Source organism: Copadichromis virginalis, linkage group LG17 (assembly GCF_057382275.1).
Source record: "Copadichromis virginalis isolate Kocher_CV1m ecotype Utaka linkage group LG17, C_Virginalis_male_GT1.1, whole genome shotgun sequence".
Lineage (NCBI taxonomy): Eukaryota > Metazoa > Chordata > Actinopteri > Cichliformes > Cichlidae > Copadichromis > Copadichromis virginalis.
Window position 1 is genome coordinate 7,557,752 of NC_140634.1, and position 22,619 is coordinate 7,580,370.

At 39.2% G+C, this 22,619-nt stretch overlaps 1 protein-coding gene across 4 annotated transcripts; it reads right to left on the minus strand.

The window, feature by feature from the left end:
- Positions 1-554: 554 nt before the first annotated feature.
- On the minus strand, positions 555-22,597 carry dnai3 (dynein axonemal intermediate chain 3). Of its 4 annotated transcripts, none has more exons than XM_085437378.1 (23): positions 22,503-22,597; positions 21,025-21,086; positions 20,348-20,386; positions 17,720-17,904; positions 17,253-17,357; positions 16,705-16,839; positions 16,415-16,611; positions 14,423-14,539; positions 13,935-14,131; positions 13,205-13,323; positions 12,621-12,710; positions 12,281-12,379; positions 10,936-11,055; positions 10,038-10,111; positions 8,266-8,416; positions 7,808-7,904; positions 4,812-4,927; positions 4,309-4,369; positions 3,892-4,022; positions 3,243-3,450; positions 3,064-3,155; positions 2,787-2,903; positions 555-1,152 (listed from the first exon to the last, which is right to left on the minus strand). In XM_085437378.1, the coding sequence occupies exons 2-23, from the start codon at positions 21,077-21,079 to the stop codon at positions 1,042-1,044; spliced, it is 2,616 nt and encodes an 871-aa protein (XP_085293504.1). In that variant the 5' UTR covers positions 21,080-21,086; positions 22,503-22,597; the 3' UTR covers positions 555-1,041. The 4 variants fall into 4 exon arrangements, with proteins under 4 accessions (XP_085293504.1, XP_085293505.1, XP_085293502.1 ...); XM_085437379.1 differs by having other exon boundaries at positions 7,820-7,904; positions 8,266-8,419; XM_085437376.1 differs by having other exon boundaries at positions 8,266-8,419; positions 22,503-22,596.
- Between the last annotated feature and the right edge of the window lie 22 nt (positions 22,598-22,619).

Consider the following 22,619-nt stretch of genomic DNA (forward strand, 5'->3'; position numbering starts at 1 on the left):
TTTCACTGGAAACAATGGATTCATTCAGCGGGACCATTAGGGAGACTGCTTTAGACATAATGCTAACATCTGGCCACTGTTTAGATCAAGACGTTATTGCTGCATTAGCTGATTACTTGTGCAATGAGGGCAAGCTATACACACATGATTAGCATACCATGATCTTATTACATTGTTAGCCATCCAATCCACTTGTCGGTAGACTAGTGTTATCATTTAATTGGAGTTATGACTCTCACCATCTGGCCAGATTATTTGGAAAATATGCTCTCCGCATATTCTTTAGGTAAATATTTATTGTTCCAGCTAGTTTCAGCTTACTGCTGTTTGGTGCTGTGCAGGCTGTGTACATGTATTCATAGATCAGCAAGAGTGCATCCTTTCATTTGACTCCTTTTATGCTGCCCTACTAAAATGTAGTCGGCCTTATAGCCACCAGTTCCAACTGGTTCACAGCCGTGTGAATTACTGACTTAGTAAAGACCCAGAGACACAATATTAAGCCATAATGATCACTTACAAGCAGGATTACTGACAAACAGCTTTTGCGATAGTGACCACAGTCATTGGCTTTTTATTCAAAATTGTCCACAAAACACCAGATTCTAAATTCATTTCTTACGGCACTTACTGAAATTAAACAGCCATATAATGACTTTCTGTCAAGGTCAGATCACTTTTGTATCCTTAGGGAGTGGTGGTAAGGAGGGCACTAATGGATGGCATTACCCAGTAACTCGATCTTAGATGAATGGATGAAAATAATCTGTTGACCCTGAAGCCTGCACCCAAGGACAATGTGAATGTATACTGTAAAATCGATGTAAGTTACAAGAAATACTGCAAAAATAGGCACAAACATACGAACACTGGCAATGTGTTGAACAGTTTGAACAGGTTTCCATATTGTAAAATGTTTTCTTATTTACATTAAACTTATACAAATTAATAAATATATGTAAGGAAAAAAGCTTTTAATTTATGTGCATGTGTGTATGAAGGGGTGTGATATTAGGTATCCTAGGCTTTTGGAGCATGTGGCTACAGGCCCGTATGCTCGAGGATGCTTTCCTCCAGTTTCAGGTAATCACTGTACTCCTTCAAGTCCGCCTCCTCGCTGTCTACCTGGAATGTGACTGGCTTGTCAGGCTCCTGCAGACAAAGCCAGAGAAACAAGCTTCATCATAAACAATAATTACGAAACAATAGAGCACCTAATCCAAGATCTCAGCGTTTCCCATCGTAGAGGCAGAAAATTACATTGCCTCTGAATTTTACTGAACTGAAATTTTATTGAAGGATGCAAATATTAAATAAGATGACACTTTTCTAGTAAAATCTGGACTGTGCCCTGCATCTGTGTATTGCATGCAGGGCACAGTCCTTTAAAGAAAAAAAAAGGAAAATTAGGATACTGTGTGGAAAATTCCTGATACTTTCCTCCCACAACAGTAAACCTGACAGTATTGTTCATATCATATTTAAGCTGTGCCTTGTCCTTATCATCCATCTAAATTCAAATTGCCGTAGATGTTTTAAAGCCAACAGCAGAAAGAAGCTGGAGGTGAACATGAAAATTCATTCCTGTTTAGAGGAATTAAGAGAAAGTATCCACTCCAAGTGACATTACTAAAGCAAAACAAAACTTTTTTGGTAGCTGCCATGCAGCCTAAGATAGAACCAGTTAGCCACTTAAGTTTGCTTCTATACTTAGCAGGCAGACTGTCAGGCACTGCCTGTCAATAACTACCCTATCCCCAGTGCTTGGGATCAAATAACGATGTGAATGAATTAAACATAAGCGGATAGAAAATGAGAGAGAGACACAAAAAGAGATACACGAGTGCCTTCTTCATCTTTTCCAATGTCAACTTTATACGTCCACATATTTAGCTGGGTCAGTACTAAAACTTTTGTAAGTCTGCTGAAGATTCTGATCACCAATGCAGGGAAGCTTTGTGGGAAGTCACGGTTTAACTCAAGGACACTTTCACTGTAGACAAATGGCAAAGGACACAGGGAAAGAAAAGCTTTAGTGTTCTCCTATCCTTTCTCGTCCTTCATTTTCATTTCAAATCTAACCATTCGTTGTGCGTCACTATGGTCTGAACTGTCAGATCTAGGAAATTACAAACACTGGACACAGGACATCTTTCCTCCCTCTCAGCTGCTGTTGAGCCACCTTCCAGTCACACTGATGGAAACTGGCACCTTGAGACTTCTGGGAATTCAGTTTAGAATTAAAACCTACTGCTCACCACTTGTGAGCTGAGGGAGCTGAGTGTAAAAGCGAAGCTCTCAATTTACCGGTCGATCTACGTCCCTACCCTCACCTATGGCCACGAGCTGTGGGTAGTGACCGAAAGAACGAGATCGCGGATACAAGCGGCAGAAATGAGCTTCCTCCGAAGGGTGGCTGGCCTCTCCCTTAGAGATAGGGTGAGAAGTTCGGCCATCCGGGAGGGGCTCAGAGTAGAGCAGCTGCTGCTCCACATCGAAAGGAGCCAGCTGAGGTGGTTCGGGCATCTGACAAGGATGCCCCCTGGGCGCCTCCTGGGCGAGGTGTTCCAGGCAAGTCCCACCGGGAGGAGGCCCCGGGGCAGACCCAGGACACGCTGGAGAGATTATATCTCTCGGCTTGCCTGGGAACGCCTTGGTATTGCCCCGGATAAGCTGGAGGAGGTGGCTGGGGAGAGGGAGGTCTGGGCCTCTTTGCTTAGGCTGCTGCCCCCGCGACCCGGCCCCGGACAAAGCGGATGAAAATGGATGGATGGATGGATGCTCACCACTTGTTTCTTGGACTCGCCTTCCTCCTTTCTCGGTTTCGCCCACAGTTCTTCCCACTCCAAATAATCCTTCAGCCTGTCATTCTCTTGGTCAAAGAAGATCTGCATGTTTAAATCCTGCATACAAACAAAGCAAAACAAGACAAAGATACTAGTTAGCAGTCAATAATACTGTAGCAGCCATTAAATACCTTTAAGAAAAATAACACATTTTTACCGCAGTTTCTTAACATTACACAAGGGTCCAAGCAAAACAGACAGCTCACAGTCTTCTTACCTCATTCTTAACCGGGGAGCGGAGGGCCTTTGGCACATTGAAAACACGTAGCACTCCAAGGTTGTCAGCAACAGCCAGGTAGTGTTGTTTGGCTGTAAGTACAAAACAGTCCATTAAATGAGTTTTAAGGTTCAAAAATCGTATCTGTCCTGAGCACCTAATATAAGCCAAGAACTCACAGGCGGTGATACAGGGTTTGATGCAGGTAATTCTGGTACTGGCGACGTGTTCATGGACGTGTGTAGGTTCGCTGGTGTTTAGGAGCAGGTTCCACACCTCAATACTGCCATCATTTCTCCCAATGAAGAAAACCGCAGATCGGGAGAGGGACCAGCATGCCGCACTGTACTCTTGCTCAGAGCTTGGTCCCACGAAGATTGGGCCACCCTGGATGTTGTGGTTTACAAGAAGTATTTAAAAAATTTTGTGCGTTCTGAAGCATTTTAATTATTGAATTATGTGCTCCAATTTTGTCGATTGAACTTGTGGTATTTTACTTGTGTGTTACTTAGGACGAATTAGTCTGTGCATGGTTCCCATTTGGACGTGCTTCAAAAACCAAAATTGACAGTTTTATCCAAAAACCAAACAAACAAAAAAACGTGATTGCTAATGCTGAGGCTCCACAAACCATACATGGCTGCTTCATCCATTTTTTATGTACAGTCTATGTCTGTGACCAACTGAATAAGTGTGAATAGTTTTGCTTAGTTTTGCAGTTTAAATGATCAAAACAGCAACCAAGAAATTACGTAATTTGAATTGTCTCAATTCTATGTGATGTATGCATACGTCATGTGAGGTAATCAATGTTTTCTGTTGCAGTACCATCACACCCTCTTTCCAGATGGCAAAGTTCCAGCCTCCTGTTGTCAAAAGAATGTCTTTGAAAAAGGGTGATCGCTGCATTGTGTTCACAAACCAGGCATGAGTTCTAAAACAGAGCAGGGGCTTGGCACCTGGGAGTGAAGTGAGACAGATGGAGAATATGCACAGTTTTATTTGACAGTAATTTCCTTCCAGGGTAATCATAATGCAAAGGAGCAATTAACCCTGTAAAACATTATGGTCATTACATTTGCCCAGGTTACCAAACTAAATAGTGGATTTAATGTGAAAGTAGCAATCAAAGTCATTTCAATAAATTGGGTGTAATTGTTTTATGAATCAACGTACTGCTGTCAGTCTGACAGCTGAGCACTGGTGAGCCATAAAAAACAGAGCGCGGCAAGCCCGACTACTCACTGAACTTTCGTCCAAACTCATCTTCCTCCAGTTTCCAGTCAGTGTAGACAATCTCTCCTTCCTGTAAAAAATGAACATAAAACTGTTTATAAATGTATGTATGCGTCTTCCTTATTTCAGTTAAGTTGTAAAGTATAGTACACTCCTTAAGTGGCATGACAAAAACATGTGCAAAAACCTAATAAAAAAAATCATTCATTATTGGTTATGCCAACTTGAGATGAACTTCAATGTAACAAAAAGAAGTCCAGCTTGCTCACAAGCTGAGTAAAGTCAAGAGTTAAGTTAAAAGTTAAGCAGTCAAGAACTTAACTGTATTTTTTACTTGCTCTATGTTGATATCATTTGAAGACATTTTCAAGTTTCAAGTTTTATTGTCATGTACAGATAAACAATGTAGCCACATTTAACCATAATGAAATGTTTTGGCTCGTGCTCCTCTGCCTTACATGAGCATATAGAGAGTGTACAGTTTATTTAGAAGAAAATAACAGAATTTTTACCTCTGTTCCAACATAAAACTTGGTATTGACATCGTCCAGGGTCTTGAGCGTCTTGGCTGAGGGTATTCTGAGTTGACTGTATTCTGGGAGGACCTCTGCGCCATCATTTTCATTATCTTGTTATGTAAGACAAAACAGGAAGAGACGGTAAAGTAAGAACAGGTTAAAAGTTCAACTCATTGTTTTTTATTTATTTATTTAACATTTCAGTGACCTGAGAGAGGGAGCCTGGTGCTGACGTGGGACTAAAATGTTCACAATACTCAGCGCCTTGTTACTAGACAAGTACAAATATTTCAATAAACTCAAATAGGGGAAGAAGAATAGGTGACAACTAGCAGATTTTAGGAAAAAGAACATCTGCTTTATTCAAATGAAGGAAATAACAGCCTGCAGTGGTGCTGTAATTTGACCGTGAACAAGACGACAGAAGTACTAAAGCAAGTGAGGTGGGGAGGGGGTACAGCCGAAGTGAAAGGGCTGGTAAGAGTGGATTTGAAGGGAGAGAGAAAGAAAAGCACAAGAGGTAGAGGTAGGAAGGAAGCCTGTGGAGAAAACAGGGACAGGAGGTAAAAGGTGGAGGGGCTGAAATAGGTTAAGCTGGTAGAAGCCTTTTCCATCACAAAAGCCTGACTGTCTGCCAGAGATCATGTGGGTCTATCTGTTCACAGCCCCTTACCTGTGGACCGCTCTCGATCAACTCTCACTCTTAAAGGTTAGATCAGATTACCAAACCACATGTCTTCTAAATCTATTTTCTCCCAGTTAAGATGTGTGTAAAGATATGAGAAAGATGATACAGGAACAGCTACAGACAGTGTTTGACTTTGCTTAATCCCCATGAGCGCCTGCTCACAATTTATTTCAGTGTGAAAAATCATGTTAACAAGTATATTGTAGCTTTTTAAATGTTCAGAAAAATGTCAAAAGGCACAGAAGCAGACAGCAAAGACCACCCTCAATCAATGTGAGTCAGATATCTTAGGTAACGCTGCAGTATTAATCACACAGGGATTCATTAAAATCGTAATAACAGACTCCCTGATGGCTGATGAAAAAAGAAGCAGATTTATTGCTTGAGTTAGTAAGCATATTAATTCTATAACAACCAGCCACCAAGGCTGTGTTTATGGAAGCCAGACAAAGACATGTCTCTTCTTGACCAGCCAGGACACACATGATCATCTTCTGGCCCTCAAGGAGTCTGAGCAGCATATTGCAAAGAGCTGACAGTCAGCAAAGCCAATGGTCTGCAACTATGGCGGCCTTGTTTTGGAAGTATCGCTTAATAAAGTGCCATGAAACCTGAGGAGAGACAAGACAGAGAGAGAAATAGAGTAGCTCAGGGCCAAATGAGCCCTGCCCCACTGATCACTGTGCTCAGCCATCCAAAAGAGAACTCAAGAATCCAAAACTCCCTCAAAGAGGTCAGGAGACATGTCTGTGATGCTCACTGTTTGCCCTCCTCACTTACTTCAGTTTTTAACACATTCTGTGCCATTCAGATATTATAAGAATTGTTCAGGCACATAAAAGAATAATTGCTCTTTACCTTTGATATTTTGAAGACACAGTGAGTGTATCTTTCTATAGTTTGCGCTTGAGCTTTGCTTCAATACTTTCCTCATCAAAACTGTTATATGGACAACAATGAAAATGAGACTATCAGCTACAATGGGGAAATCATTTCTCTAATTGTTATGGTAGTTTAATTTTAATGGAGGGCACACTGAATATAAACCAAAAATCCAGAAAACACTTTATATAGAAGTTATAAATTGATTTTGAAAGAAGAATTTGATCCATGACCAAAGAGCCGTCCATGACCCATCTTTAGTGTTCTGACTGAGGAGAGGATGTTTGTGTCCAAGATTTTACGTTACGTTACATTGGTCCCTCAGTGCAATGAGTTTGCCCTGAACCATTAGCAGAAAAACAGTCCTAAAGCATGTTTACATCTCCGTGCTTGACTGTGGGGATGATGCTCTTAGTGCCATATGCAGCATTTCTCTTCCTTCAAACACAAACACAATAACTTGACCACAGTACTTTCTCCCATTTACATCCTCATTGGCAAATTTGACATGGGCCTGTAAATGTGCCTTCTTGAGCAGGGGACTTTGCGAGACCCGGAAGATTTCTGTCCATTGTCCAAACCGTTACCAATGGTGCTCTTGGTGTCTGTGGTCCCAACTGTAGCCAACTCCAGCCTCAACAGGTCTGCAGTCCTGCCCCTGACATCCATGGAGAGCTATTTGGTCTTACTTATGGTGGTGGAGAGGTTGGAATGGGACAAACAGATTCAGGAGTATCTGTAACTGACTGATTGACTGTATGAATCATACTTGTTATTAATCTCTGGCTCTCTTCCACAGGATGTCTTTTATCCTGTCTTCCCTCTCTCACCCCAACCGCTCAAGGCAGATGGCCCCGCCCCTCCCTGAGCCTGGTTCTGCTGGAGGTTTCTTCTTGTAAAAAGGGAGTTTTTCCTTCCCACTGTTGCCAAAGTGCTTGCTAATAGGGGTTCATATGACTGATGGGTTTTTCTATGTATTATTGTAGGGTCTACCTTACAATATAAAGCACCTTGTTGTTGTGATTTGGCGCTGCATAAATAAAATTGAATTAGTCTGTCTGCCGCATGCAGACATGCAAATCAATTTATAATGTTTATGTATTTTTTTCTAGATTTTTGGTTGATTTTCTGTTTCTCTCCATTAAATTGAAGCTTCCATGAATATTAGAGACTGTTCTTTTTTTTCCAATAAGCAACAAATTCAGCAGGGGATCAAACAACATCTCTTATGGACAATCGGTTTGATTTGAAAGAGCATGTGAGTGAGTCAGCTTCCTAAAACGTTTGGCATCAAACAAAAAAACCACAAAGTATTTTGTGTAATTAAGTAATGTGACTGATTGCAGGAAAACAGAGAACGAGTATAGCAGACTGAAACAGACAAAGCCTTGCAGCCTCGAGGGTAAAAGCTCTTGCTCACCTGTGTTCCTACCTGTATTACTATTACAGGTGTAATGTTCTAGGCTGAACTTCAAAGGAGCATACTCTCCACTTGTATCAATCTTTGGCAGGGAAACCTGACACATGGCATAAAAGAAGATGGCTTTTATCACTTGAAGAAAAAAAGAAAACCTTATCTAAAACAAAATCACAGAGCATGCTCAAGAATCTACACACTGAAATCATTACCTAAACCCCAGTTAAATAAATCCAATGCACACGTAAATACAAATTAAATAGTTATTCAATTTAAGCCATTTTCCTTATTTTCTTGTAACAAATCTTTGTCTGCAGAATAATTACTGATGTGTAAAAATAACACTAAACATCGAATCATTCTTTTTCTTATGGTTGATTTTCTTATGGTTGGAAGTTGAAGAAAAAAGCTCTTTCTACACAAATCACAAGCTCTGTAATGCATCCCAGACATGAAAGTACCCTGAAGAGTGGTTTCCATGTCCGGTCCAGGTGTTTGAAAGTTGTGGGGATGCTATAGGGTGTCATCATGGTCTTCTGATCCACATCTTGCTTCCTGTCGGCCAGAAACTGGTTCTGTAGTTTTGGCACTCGCAGATCCCAAAACATGACACTGCTTTAGACAGAGACACAATAAGATAATGTGGAAGTAAGAACCACCTGAAAATTAACAAAATTCTCTATCATCAAATGTTCATATTCAAACATGATTGTTGCATATATAAATGTGGTTATTGCCAAAAACAACAGGAGCAGTGTTTTGAAATCTTTCTGTCATTTGCAACTCCTTTAGCGCCAGTCTAATGACGCAGAGTGTGAAACACAGTCTGTATTCACATTGATACTTCATATCTAAACTGAATAACAGGACATGCAAAATGAAGTAACACATAAAAACACTAGTGAGAATTAGACTGCATAGCTATTTCCTGAGAAATATAATGATTGCCAGCTACACTCATTTACGTGGTTTACAAAAGGCAATATTTTAACCAACTGCACAGCTCTTCAATATATTATTGGCTCAGTATGTTCAACCAGAGGAGAATGACTACAGATTACACCATAGAATTAAGATGAAACCGGAAAAATAATCCAGCGTGTTTGAGTGCCATAATATATATTCACCAATAGAAAGCTTTACAACTTTACAGTATTAAAAAGCATCTTTACAGTCTACTCTACAAGAAAAAAAAAATAACTCTATATAAATACCTTTCATCTTTATGAAGAATTTATAGGTGATTTTTTCACACATATACATTTTATGTTTTAAACTTAGCTAGTAGCTGTTATGTCTTGTTAATCCAAGTCACTGATCTGAACAAAATTGTAGTGTTTCATTATTTAATTGATATGTGACTTGGCACTAATAGCCAGACAATTTGTCTGCCAACTACAGACAGTAAAACCAAAACCATACTCGAAGCTAGGTATGTAGCTTGCTAACTTTCTAGCATTAGCCTGAAGTTAGAATTCCATCTTCTCTAAGAGATCTGGTACTGCTTGAATTTTTCTGTATCTTGCAACTGTGTTTCTACTCTTTTTACAATTCAGCAATAAATACTTCTACTTCTTATATTCTTTGTATTTGCTTTCTTTTGTGTTTAATTTCCAGCGTTAGTTATAAGTCAGTTTGATTTGGAATTACACAAATATATACACCAAGGAACTTAAATTATGATGTATTTATTTAGCTCATGTCACGGCATAAGTAGTATAGTATTCCCATTTGGGTTGTTTTGCTTATTATCTAAATTTGTCGAGGTTTTGCTGTAATTTCATAATAATATTTTATGTATCCTTTTTTCTATGCACATGTAGAGGTGTGGCAAAGTCAAGTCAGTTATGATGAGGGAAAATGACTAAAACCCATTTTCTAAACGCTGTTCACTTCCAAAGGTTTTCTTTCTTTTCTTTTTTTCCCCCCTGTATTTGACCTTCATTAGAATGTCAACAATCCAGAGAGACTCAAAACAAGGGCAGCGAGAGAGAAAGGGGACGTGATAAAGCAAACAGTGGATCTAGTGAGTGTATAATGTATCCATCAGGTAACCAGAGGCCTTTGTTTGCCTACTTTGCAAATAACTGTATGTATTAAAAAACACACACATGTTATCAGCCACTAAAATCACACTTAGAATCAACATCCAAAGTACATACTGACAAGCAGTGAAAAGTAAGAAGAAAAAGTATCAGGAGTTATTTTTTTCATTAAACTGTAGAGAACTTACCAGTCAGGGGAGCAGGTGACAACTTGAACAGACATGTTAGAAATGTTTTGAACTGGAACGCCTGTCCTGGTCACCTAAACAGAGGGAGTTACAAAATCAATAAATGTCTGCATCAGGCTTGGTCTTGGTTCATGAAGCTGTATGGGTGGTTGGATTTTCCCCTGGGGGCACTTTGATGATTGCCTTATTTTACTTATCAAGATAACTGAAAGTGATCGATGTGATTTACTGCAAGTAACTACATAGAGGTAAGTGATAGGCACAAGTGGGAAACCAAATCTGGACATATATGGCTAGTAATTTTCTGTGCACACTTAATATTGGATTTCTTTGTAAAAGACAAAATACCATAGTCTTACTGCAGAAAATATATCTTTAGATAAATATAAGTTTAGATTTGATTTCTTTTGACGTTGTGATTGTGGGGTTTGTTTTCCTCTGAACATATATTCTACATTGCTCCTTTTCTGTGCTCGCACCCTCATTTGTAACATTTGCTCTGCTTGCTATCTACTTCCCACTAATGCCCTACATCCTGTTTATAGTGAATTGGCCATTAACCTGTCACCATTCCAAAACAAGACAGAGAAATCAGTATGCCAGTATGAGACCTGACCTTGAAGTGTGTGTTTTGTTACCATTTTGAGATTGGGGGTTTTAGTATGTTGAATTACGACACAGTGTTTGTATTAGATATAATTTAGGGAGGCTGAGATCTAAAGATTGCTTTTCTGAGACTATTGCTGTGTAGTCACACAAAAACACCTTTTATCCACACGCTAAACAGCAGTAACCTTGTGGAAGGGCTCAGAGTAGGCTCATGTGCGCCTGGTGGAAAAAGTAATTCCCAACAGTTGTTAATTCCCTCCAACCCCTTTGCCCTTCAGTCCCTCAGTACCTCAAATGTTTTCGGCAGCCACTGGACATCAGTAACTGGGGATTTGTGGCTGCTTTCTATGGAAGAAACTGCACAGTAGCTCATGACAGGAGTCTTGTTCTCTTTTTTGTTACCCAAGTCCTGTAGGGAAAGCAGACACGCGACAGTAATGTGCTGTATGGTGAGCTCTGACAATTCAGTCTACACACAAATTCAATCTAGACACAAAGACTGTACACAGCTGAATAACCACTGTAAAACGCACAAGCAGAATAATGAAATGCAAATGACGACTTCGATGTGTGCATGGAGAAACAAACAGCACACAGATAAATACACTCAAACACATTCTGGCACAATAGAGCCACTTAAAAAACATAAAATCGCTGCAATATGATTATTTAATTTGTTTAAAACACCTCCTCATAGTATTGCAAGCAAATTTTAAACATATATCTTAGTCGTTTTGTGGACCTGCAATTGGATTTATTATGTGCAATGGAGCGAATAAAAAAAAAGTAGATAGAGAAGATGTTAATTTAAAATGTAATTCTTCATTTATCTGACAACCCAGTGACAGGTGGTGGTGTAGCACAGCTTTCACATCACCTAACAGAGCGTTCTAGTAGATACAACTGCCACTGTTTACACTGCAAACAGCAGGAAGGGCAGTGATCTGATTTCACTGTGTGTTATCTTCTATGTGGGGGCAAGAAACAAGAGTTATGTAACAGCTGGCGTATGTGAGCCGGTGCTGTTGACTCTGGTGAATAAAGGGCTAACAATGACAAAGAGAACAGAAGGAGGCACAGAGGGTGGGAGAGGGGAAGGCAGCAGTAAGGAGAAGGATGGAGGCAGCTGCTCCACTGTAGTGGCAATAAAAACACCCAAGGTAAATCTGGGCCAGAGATGATAGGACACGAGTGTCTACTTAAATACAGCTGGAAGATATCAGTGCAGGTTAGGCTTTAAGCGGAAGCTTTAAGAAACTGTAAAACAAAACATTTTAAAACTATAAAAGCTACACTGAAATGAGCTAAAACAAAACAAAGTCAAAACTTACATATCATTTAATTTTTGCATGATTCAATGTGCATAAAGTTAAAAGATTAAAATTAGTAAAACAATTTAAAAAAAAGACTTTTTCATTTGATTCAAAATTCATTTCAAATTTATATGTTGGATTATGCAGAAAAAATATTATTGGGCAGAAAGGTCTATTGCTTTATTATGTGTTCAGGTTGTGTATCATGTTATTCAAAAGTAACTAATTACTTTTTTCAAGTAACTTGACTAACATTGTACAGAGCAGCATGTCTCACTGCATCAGCACTGTGACTATTTCAAAGAGAGTATGGGTACTTACAAATGTGTCAGTGTCAGAGTCGGAGTCTGAGGCTTTTTTACTGTTAGGCCGTGTTCCCTGTAAGTGCGGGATGTGAAAAGAAATGTCCCACAACACCACCTGAGACATCAGCAACATAAAATCGTTTAGTGGTGATGATCATTTGAGCCTGAGACTATAGATAATAATATACAAATATATACATTAGAAAAAAACCCCTCAAACATATCATATTAAATGCTGACAGAAGAGTGGCAACAGCATGCGATACCATGTTTATATTGAACTAAAATGGGGGCATGGGATGAGAAACTGATTGTTTTGATTTGTGAAGTTGAGACGCTGAGTGAAAAAGGAGCACCTTGCCATTCCTGCAGCCACCAACAATAACATTTGGATTCGAAGGGCAGAACTCGAAGGCAAAAATGTCATCTGGGCACTCCAAGAGCAACTATATATATATAAAAAAAATCAAAACACATAAAAATGAGCATACACATATTTCCAAGCAGAGGTTTCCATGTATAAGGAGCTTCCCAACGCAAAAATGTATTTATTCTAGTCTCTCATATGCCTACACTAGACATAAGGGGAAAAAGACAGTATGCAGTACATTTTTTAGCTTTATTCCCTTTTGTAGAAAATATTAATTATTTATGTTATTTATATGTCTTGTCAAAGTGCCACTGGTCCCAGAGGCTGAAACCAAATCATGACACATGCACCATTGAAGGCACACATGGAACTCATATTACTTTTGAGCGATTTAGCAGCTTGGTTATATTGATTGAGTGCTTGGCTCAAATCAATAGATCTTTTCAAATTTACAGCAGAAGAAAAATTACAGTAAAGGGCAAAGACTTAGAGCTAACTCTCAAACACATACATTTAAAAAAATGTTTTCTCGACTCCCGTTAATGGGTTTCTCTCCTCTACTTCTCATACCCGGGGGTTAGATTGATCGGGGAAGCCATAGAAGACAATGAAAGCAGGACTGTTGATGTACACAGTGGACTTATCCAGCTGCTCCTCCTGTTTCTTTATAAAAGTCACAGCTATCAGACCTGCCACATAGACAAAAAAACACCACACCCCACAATGTATCAGCTACATAGCAACAGGAAAACAGACCTGTGTTTACAAAGCCTTTTTTGAAAAATCTGTAGATCTACTCTAATTTCTACTTTACATAGAAGCCACAAATTGATAATGCATGTGCACTGATCACACTGATATTCTTTTTCTGGTTTTGTGGACGTCGATGTGTGTCTTAAGGTGACACGTTGATATTACAGATATTACAGAGCTTGTCAGTGAAGTTGAAATAACAGGAAAAGGGAGTTCAATTTCTTTTAGGCAGGCTATTGTATATTTGTACATATTTATATCATTGCCCACTAAGTGTATACTTTCTCGCCACAAGCTGCTGTTGCTGAAAAAACAAGAATTGGGTGAACTCCTGCCTGCCCAGGTCTGTGCAGGGGGTCAATAGTGACCTAATTTTTCCAACTAAAAAGTGAAAGAAAATGAATTATGATGATTTTAATGTGACCTGTCAGGGTTCTAACGATTATTTTCCAATGTTAATGAATGTCCAAAGTTTCTATGGTACACAAATCTTGACTTTATCATAAATGTACTCTATGCTATGTCTGTAGAAGTCTATGTACTTCACCATGGATTGTAGGGTGCCAGCTGACGCTGCTGATTTTCTTGCCCATGGCGCGCTTCTCGTCTGTGAAGGTCCATTGAAGCTTCAGACCTTCAGAAACCATCACTAACTGGTCAGAAGCTTCTGCTCCTATGCCCAAGGCCTTAAAGTCATCAGTGAACACATTCATTATGTGTGCCTGCTGAAGGGCATGCAAGACCCTGCAAAGTGAAAATGTACCTGTTGAAATTTGGACCGGTACTTTTTATGTATCATTGCTCACAGACAGCGGAGCAAACAGACAAACAAACGCTGCTGGAAACATTTTTTCTCTCTCGCCTCGGCAGAGGAATAAAGTACACACAATTGTCTTAATACACCATCATCATATTTCCACTGAATATTCCTGCATTCATAATACTGGATGGGATTGAGTTATCTATGGCTGATATTTTGAGCATGGGTTGTTAAGAAGCAGATGGAAACGACGATACCATAAGAATTCATTTTACCTGGGGGTCACTGAGTTGACAAACTTCTTCAGTTTCTCAGACCTGAGGATGTTTTCTTTTTCTTTCTCTCTTAGCTCTCTTGGTTCATACTGGGTAAACACATTCCTCTGAACCGCCCTGTAAAATAGACAGAAGGCAACACATACAATAAAACATGGAACTTGCCTTACTTTTAAAACAATATGTTATGAAATGTGTTGCAGATTCACTGAAAGCATATATAATTTATATATACAGTGGGGCAAAAAAGTATTTAGTCAGCCACCGATTGTGCAAGTTCCCCCACTTAAAATGATGACAGAGGTCAGTAATTTGCACCAGAGGTACACTTCAACTGTGAGAGACAGAATGTGAAAAAAAAATCCATGAATCCACATGGTAGGATTTGTAAAGAATTTATTCGTAAATCAGGGTGGAAAATAAGTATTTGGTCACCTCAAACAAGGAAAGTCTCTGGCTCTCACAGACCTGTAACGTCTTCTGTAAGAAGCTTTTCTGTCCCCCACTCGTTACCTGTATGAATGGCACCTGTTTGAACTCATCATCTGTATAAAAGACACCTGTCCACAGCCTCAAACAGTCAGACTCCAAACTCCGCCATGGCCAAGACCAAAGAGCTTTCGAAGGACACCAGGAAAAGTATTGTAGACCTGCACCAGACTGGGAAGAGTGAATCTACAATAGGCAAGCAGCTTGGTGTGAAAAAATCAACTGTGGGAGCAATCATCAGAAAATGGAAGACATACAAGACCACTGATAATCTCCCTCGATCTGGGGCTCCACGCAAGATCTCATCCCGTGGGGTCAAAATGATCATGAGAACGGTGAGCAAAGATCCCAGAACCACACGGGGGGACCTGGTGAATGACCTGCAGAGAGCTGGGACCAAAGTAACAAAGGTCACCATCAGTAACACACTACAACGGCAGGGAATCAAATCCCGCAGTGCCAGACGTGTTCCGCTGCTGAAGCCAGTGCATGTCCAGGCCCGTCTGAAGTTTGCCAGAGAGCACATGGATGATACAGCAGAGGATTGGGAGAATGTCATGTGGTCAGATGAAACCAAAGTAGAACTTTTTGGTATAAACTCAACTCGTCGTGTTTGGAGGAAGAAGAATACTGAGTTGCATCCCAAGAACACCATACCTACTGTGAAGCATGGGGGTGGAAACATCATGCTATGGGGCTGTTTTTCTGCCAAGGGGACAGGACGACTGATCCGTGTTAAGGACAGAATGAATGGGGCCATGTATCGTGAGATTTTGAGCCAAAACCTCCTTCCATCAGTGAGAACTTTGAAGATGAAACGAGGCTGGGTCTTCCAACATGACAATGATCCAAAACACACCGCCCGGGCAACAAAGGAGTGGCTCCGTAAGAAGCATTTGAAAGTCCTGGAGTGGCCTAGCCAGTCTCCAGACCTCAACCCCATAGAAAATCTGTGGCGGGAGTTGAAAGTCCGTGTTGCTCGGCGACAGCCCCAAAACATCACTGCTCTCGAGAAGATCTGCATGGAGGAATGGGCCAAAATACTGTGTGTGCAAACCTGGTAAAGACCTATAGTAAACGTTTGACCTCTGTTATTGCCAACAAAGGTTATGTTACAAAGTATTGAGTTGTATTTTTGTTATTGACCAAATACTTATTTTCCACCCTGATTTACGAATAAATTCTTTACAAATCCTACCATGTGAATTCATGGATTTTTTTTCACATTCTGTCTCTCACAGTTGAAGTGTACCTCTGGTGCAAATTACTGACCTCTGTCATCATTTTATGTGGGGGAACTTGCACAATCGGTGGCTGACTAAATACTTTTTTGCCCCACTGTATATGTATGTAGAGAAAGCAGAAAATATTTCTGAAATTGATTTCATCTTACTTCCTTGATTTGAAACAGATGCAGTCTTATTATCAGGCTAGTCAAACCTGCACGTGCTTTCCCTCCCTACAGAACAAATCCATTTTAAGTGTACTGATTTGCTGGCCTACCGCTCCGTCTGAGCAGTGCTGCTCTGCAGTTTGGGAACAGCCTGCATCCCGCAGTCCCTCTGCATCTGCTTGATGCTGAATCTGCTGTCTTGGTAGGAAGGACACGCCACGGAGCGACACTCAGCCTCTGTACTGTTGCGGTCAGAAAAACAGACAGGTAACCCCGGTCTGCGCTTTAAGTCAAACTTGTAGCACAGCTGATGATGACAGAAGAGACAGAACAGAATTCATGAGCAAAGCAATCAGATCAGATATAAACATTTAATGTTAATTTGAATATACTGCAGTGCCTTTTCTCTGGTCTCTTTGACAGACTCTTGATCTACTTCCAGCTCACTGCCGAGAGATATCCATGGCTTTGGTTCTGGGGTTTTACTGACATCATCCTCCAACACTATTATTTCAGGTTGTGGGGGCTGCAGAACCTAAATACAATTGTAAGAATATATAATATAAAGGCCAAAATAACAGTAAAAAAAAAAACCACACACTAGCAATCTTTACATGTATTCATACTTACAGCAAAATGCTTATGCTAGGGAAAGATAATAAAGTAGTACTTAAAGTCTTAAATTTTACGGAAAAATAGCCTGGAAAGCGAAACACCCCGGATGATATATGACCTGTCACTATTACTAATAACTGGTGCCACAAAAGCACTAGAAACAATTAACGACCTTTAAATTAAATAATATAAAACTTCTGTTATGTTACTGCTTATCAGTATACATTTTTTAATTATTGGCCTGTTCTGTCTAATAACAAACATGTATTGAGGAAAGAAAAAACATATTAACAAAAGAGAACCTTGTTACTGTAACCAAAACTGTTAGCTTACATTATATATTCTAGCCTTGGCTTCTGGTGTGAGAACCAGGTAAAAACTCTGTCCATAGGTGAAATCTACATCAAAAACAAGCAATATTTCATCCTCTGGGTAGTCCTGTCAAAAGAAAGTGAAAATCACAGCATTAATTTTTTATGAGAGTGTTAGAATACATCACAGTACAAACTACTTCTCCAGTAATTTGGTTGAGAGTGAATGTGAAAATGCCCAAAACCCTACAAACATCACAAAAAACGAAATGGCTGAAAGGAAAACTGGTGTCTCATTTGTAGATGACTAAAGTTGCAAAGTTCTGTCATAAATGCATAAAAGAATTTAGATCAGACAGAGAAAAAAATGAAGTTAAACTGGTTGCTTTGTCTTTTCCCACAGCTCTTAACTTGGGTCTGTGCATCATCACAGTGTCTGGCTGCTGTTGTCTGAGTAAACTATGCAACAATGCATAACCAGCGCCTAACCAGCACAAACTGCTTCACAGGGTGGAAATCGGACACTGCGGCTCTTGTCTTAATATCCTGTATGATGTCGTCCTTTTCCAGCAGCTTGTAAGGGCTCTGCTCTGTGACATCCTCATCAATGCAGCATTCAAAGAGCTCCTGGGTGGCTGTTGTCAGGACGATGGGGTAGATGTCATCAGGGTGATCTTCAGGAGCGTTCAGAAACAATTGAGAGAAGAAAAATAGGGAAGTTATCTGATAAAACGAGCTTTTGGGCTTCATTCCCTAAAAGCAAAGCTGATGACTGATGACGGCTCAAATAAATACTAATACTAATACTACTACTACCACAAATAATAATAAAAATAGTGAGAATAATGATAATAAATAATTCAGAACCAATTACTTATGTTTTAGAATATTGAATGAGACTGTATCAGATAATCAAACAATAATGATTTTGATATCAAAACAATGTAAACACTCAGATAAGCAAACTCTGGTATAAATGTTGGGATTTTACTGGCTTGTGGATACGCACAACAGCTGCAAAGACCACTGACATGTATTTATTCAAATATGCTTGGAGTGGGCCTGGAGAATGTGTGCAGAATTGGTGCATTGCAGTGCATTGTCCATGGGGACAAGTCCTTGTGGTCACAGCAAACTATAAGGCACGCGTACATCCACGCAGAGCCTCGTGTTCACCTTCCAATGAAGAAATTTAACATCCCTCAGACCCAGCGAACGCCTCTCATCCTTCGCCTGCTTTGACTCTACAAATATCAGTCCTTATGAGAAGTCTGTGCACGATGTTTAAATGTTTCTAGGCGTACGTTTGTATCAGAATGTGTAAAAACCAATAGGGCATCCCTCAAGACATAAAGTGCAGTTACACACATTTATTCAGGACTGTTATAATACGAAGCCAAAGTACTTTACCATCACCACAACAACGCTTTTCCTAATAAACAATCCATTCAGACTCTACTATATCTAAGCCAAGCACAGTCCAGGGCATAGTACAGTAAACAAAGCTTTGTATAATGATAGTTTTCATCCTGCTTGTGGTCTCTCGCTTCAAAGTCTTTCCACAAGGTTGCTAAGGGGACACTGGGAATGCTCAAGTACAGCTTAAGTAACCACTTCCCAGCTGGGTGTGTCAACCTTTTCCACTCACACCACTTAGGCCTCACGCCAAATCATTGTAGTGGAAACTCACACCCTTCATTTCACAGAGTCATGTGTCAACCAAGGCATTTGTATTCATGGGAAATATTTGCTTGGGAGACATAAAGAGTGTGATGCGCAGCGTTCCACAGCCCTCAAGAATGCAATTAAATTATATTTGTTGGCTGCTCCAAAAAGCTATTTTTAATTTGTTAAGCTTCTTTTCTCTTGCATAATTTACCCAGGCATTTTTAAAAGCATACCACAAGATATTTATACCAAACCTCAGAGCATTGAAATTTTAGCACAGTTTGTTTTCCAGTCTGCTCATATTAGTGAAGAATTTAAGCTTGAACAAAATACATTTATCAGCGTATCCTTAATGTCACACAATGTGCAGAAACCTGCATTTATATTTGAACTAGAAGGCCAATGTGTTGTTATTGTCACAAAGATTTTAAACTGGTTCCTAAAAAATTACCATTAGTTTTATGGCAAAGACAATATTTTAGGCTGAGCCCAGGCTTGGCTTGGGCTCAACCTAATTAGGTCATGTTCAATTTTGTCACGTTCACAAATTGGACTTAAACTGCTGGAAGTATAAGATTAAAAGGAATAAATAAATGCAAAAAAACTGAGCAAATTTTGAAAGGAAAAATATTTTTTACTCACAATCACCTAATCTAAATTGAAACATTACTTATGCTGATGGCTACAAGCACTTGATCAAAAACAAGTTTTGGGGTTGGTATGTCTAAGAAAAAACCAAATCTAGGGACACAGAGCCAAGTAGAGAAGAGCTCCAGAGCAGCGGTCCCCGGGCCTCGAACCGGTACTGGTCCGTGAGTCGTTTGGTACCGGGCCACGCGAGTTGAGGCTCAGGTGTGAAATGTATGGTTTTCAGGGTTTTTATTGGTTTTCAGTGTTATTTTATTATCGTTTTGATCGTTAACTCGGTTTTCCTGGGTCTTTTCACGTGCGTTATGAATAAATCTTCCTTTTTTCGGTAATGGTTTTATTTTGTTGTATTTATCCACGACACCTTAAAGGCCGGTCCGTGAAAATATTGTCGGGCATAAACCGGTCCGTGGCGCAAAAAAGGTTGGGGACCGCTGCATTAGAGGTTACACAGCAGTACACTTGAGAACATATCAGAACAATGCACATATGAAGGATATATAACTATTCACATTATAGGACTACTTCAAAATGCGACTGTTCTTTTGACTTGAGCATTGCTACTGGTAAACCTGAAACGGAATAATAAGGGTCTGATTAATATGCTGTGCTGAAAGTCAGCACATATGTAGGAGATAAGTAGGAGAGCCAAATGCTCAGGCTCTCTGAGTTCAAGAATAAAAATACAGTGGTGAAAAATGAACAAAGCCAGCTTTTTGTAAAAGTAAAAACACAATAAGGAGTTCGAATTTAATTTTCTCTCTTCAAAAGAAAAAAAATACAAATAATTTTTTTTCTTACCAGGCTTTTCCATAGGTGAAGGTGTCAGATTGTCCTTGACTGAATAGAAAGTAACTGTTAGTTGTTAGGGTAAATCAAAAACAAAAGTAAGCCTGTTTAGATTGTTTTGACAATGTAGACTTACACTGTCGGGGCTATAAGCTGGAGACAGGTGGAATGGGTAACACAGGATATTTTAAAAAGGAACAACTCTGAGAACAATAATCTTTAACAAGGACATGGCACCATCACCTCATCGTAAAATGATGTGCTGATAGTATTTAACTGTATGCAGGTTTTCAGCTGTGGCATGGTGAATGTAAACCAAACACTGAGAATGGGGAATCACAGCTGAGCAGAAACCATCTGCAAGCACCAATGTCACTGTGCTGTCTAACATTACACTCAAGACCAAATTAAAACAATGCAAATAGCTTTTTTTTTCTGAGATTTTTTTTCTCAGCTATTTGTGTTACAAAACTAATTAAAAGTAATTCAGTTACCATGAGTTAAGAATCCCTCAACATAAACTTAATGGCCAATTCAAAAGCATCAAGGATTATAGGATCACCCTGGCTCTGGGAAATCCGTTTACTATTTTATTTACATGTCATGAAAGAACATCTTTCATACAGAGACATATACAATAAAAGCAAACAAATGCATTTAAATTCAGAAATTAATACTCCAGGACTCACCTTTTCCTTTAACACCTGTTTTTCTTGATGGACTTTTTTGCCTCTTGGGTGCCATCTTTGCTCTTTGGGCAGATTTATAAAGGGAAGAGAGGAAGTTTACACATTTTTTTCAACCAAACACATTCTGTACACAATTTTCAATTTAATTTTCACCACTGTCACTGGCATTAGAACTCATCCGCTCAGGCGATCTTGATGTCATTATCAAAAGCTCTGGTGACATCTTGTGGCAGATAAGGGAACTGCACTGCTTACTTAAAAAAAAGCTGGTGAACTCTGAGAATAAATGCTTATATTAATTTAAACAACTTACCCAAATAATACATGTTAAAGTTATTATTATGACAATAATAAGTTGTTGTTTAGTTGTCTTAATCAGAATTATAATACAGATTACAACCGGTGATAGAGGAAGTTTTATTATACACTTGTGTTATTGTATTGTGTTATATTTTGTGCATATCAATAAAATTTATTTAATTGGGCAACATGAAGTTACAGCAATTAGCACTGTTGCCCCACAGCAAGCAGGTCTTGGGTGCAAATCCATGACCTTTCTATGTGTAGTCTGTTGTTCTCCTTTGTTCTCCAGCTTTCTCCCACACTCCAAGGACATGCATGTTAGGTTAACTAGTTCTCTCTGTTAGGCCTGTAATAGACTGGTGACCTGGATGGATGTAGTCTAATCATCAAAAGTAGTAACAACATAATTTGCCCACTGGAAATAATGTTTAGTGATGCGAATATGCTCTGCCAAGAGGACGTTTTTACTGCTTTGTGTAATATTAGGAAACTTTATATATCCTCTAACAGCATCTAATTTAACAAGCTCAAATATTTTTCAATGAAAATTTTGTTAAAAACAAACTATGGGTGTGCACTTACAATAATAATTTACTAACATTATTTCACTTAATATTTCCTTCTGGAACAAAAATACACAAAAAAGGGAACTGGAAAGTATTGGGCCCATAAAATGCACTAACTCACGAAGATACAATATTGTTACAGTTTTGTAGTTTCTAAAAAGTTTTTTGTTTCATTTTGACGTTTGTTTTCAATACAGATTACTTTCTGAGTTCGCTTGTATTATTTGACAATGGTCAATTTAGGTTTTTATGCGTTTCCTAGTTAATGATAGTCTCATTTATTTCCTGAAATATGGATGGTATTTTAGTCAGTTTAATTTTAGTCCACTGTAGTACCAGTATCATATCCACATAGCTATCACTCAGTATAATCCAGAATATGTAAGTCTCGATTTAATATCATAAAGTATAACTCGTAACGTCCTGTTTTCTTTAAGGCTTACTTAGGCATTACAAATTAGAAGACATTAGCTATTACAGGCTAGTTACGTTAAGTTAGTCGTGTAGCTAGTTAATAGCTAAAGTCATCAAAAGAACATTGGATACGCAGCTTATTTTATGCTCGAAGGTGCAACTTTTCCCCTTTACAGAAGAATGAATCAATATTACCGTGATCTTACACCGCATAGGCTTGATACCTTCTTCTATCTTCTTGATATCTTCTTCGCACTCACTGTTTTTGCTCACCAGTGGGTTGGGAACCGCTGGGTTGCCAATGGTTACAAG

What these genes read in the sequence shown, in the direction of transcription:
- dnai3 (XM_085437376.1), bottom strand. Translation starts at nt 21,079, where the DNA reads ATGGCACCCAAGAGGCAAAAAAGTCCATCAAGAAAAACAGGTGTTAAA. An exon ending in TTCACCTATGGAAAAGCCTG is followed by an intron (nt 17,905 to 20,347) that starts GTAAGAAAAAAA and finishes ACGCTCCTGAAG; the next exon opens with ATCACCCTGATGACATCTAC. An exon ending in GGCTGCCGAAAACATTTGAG is followed by an intron (nt 10,112 to 10,935) that starts GTACTGAGGGAC and finishes CCCTCTGTTTAG; the next exon opens with GTGACCAGGACAGGCGTTCC.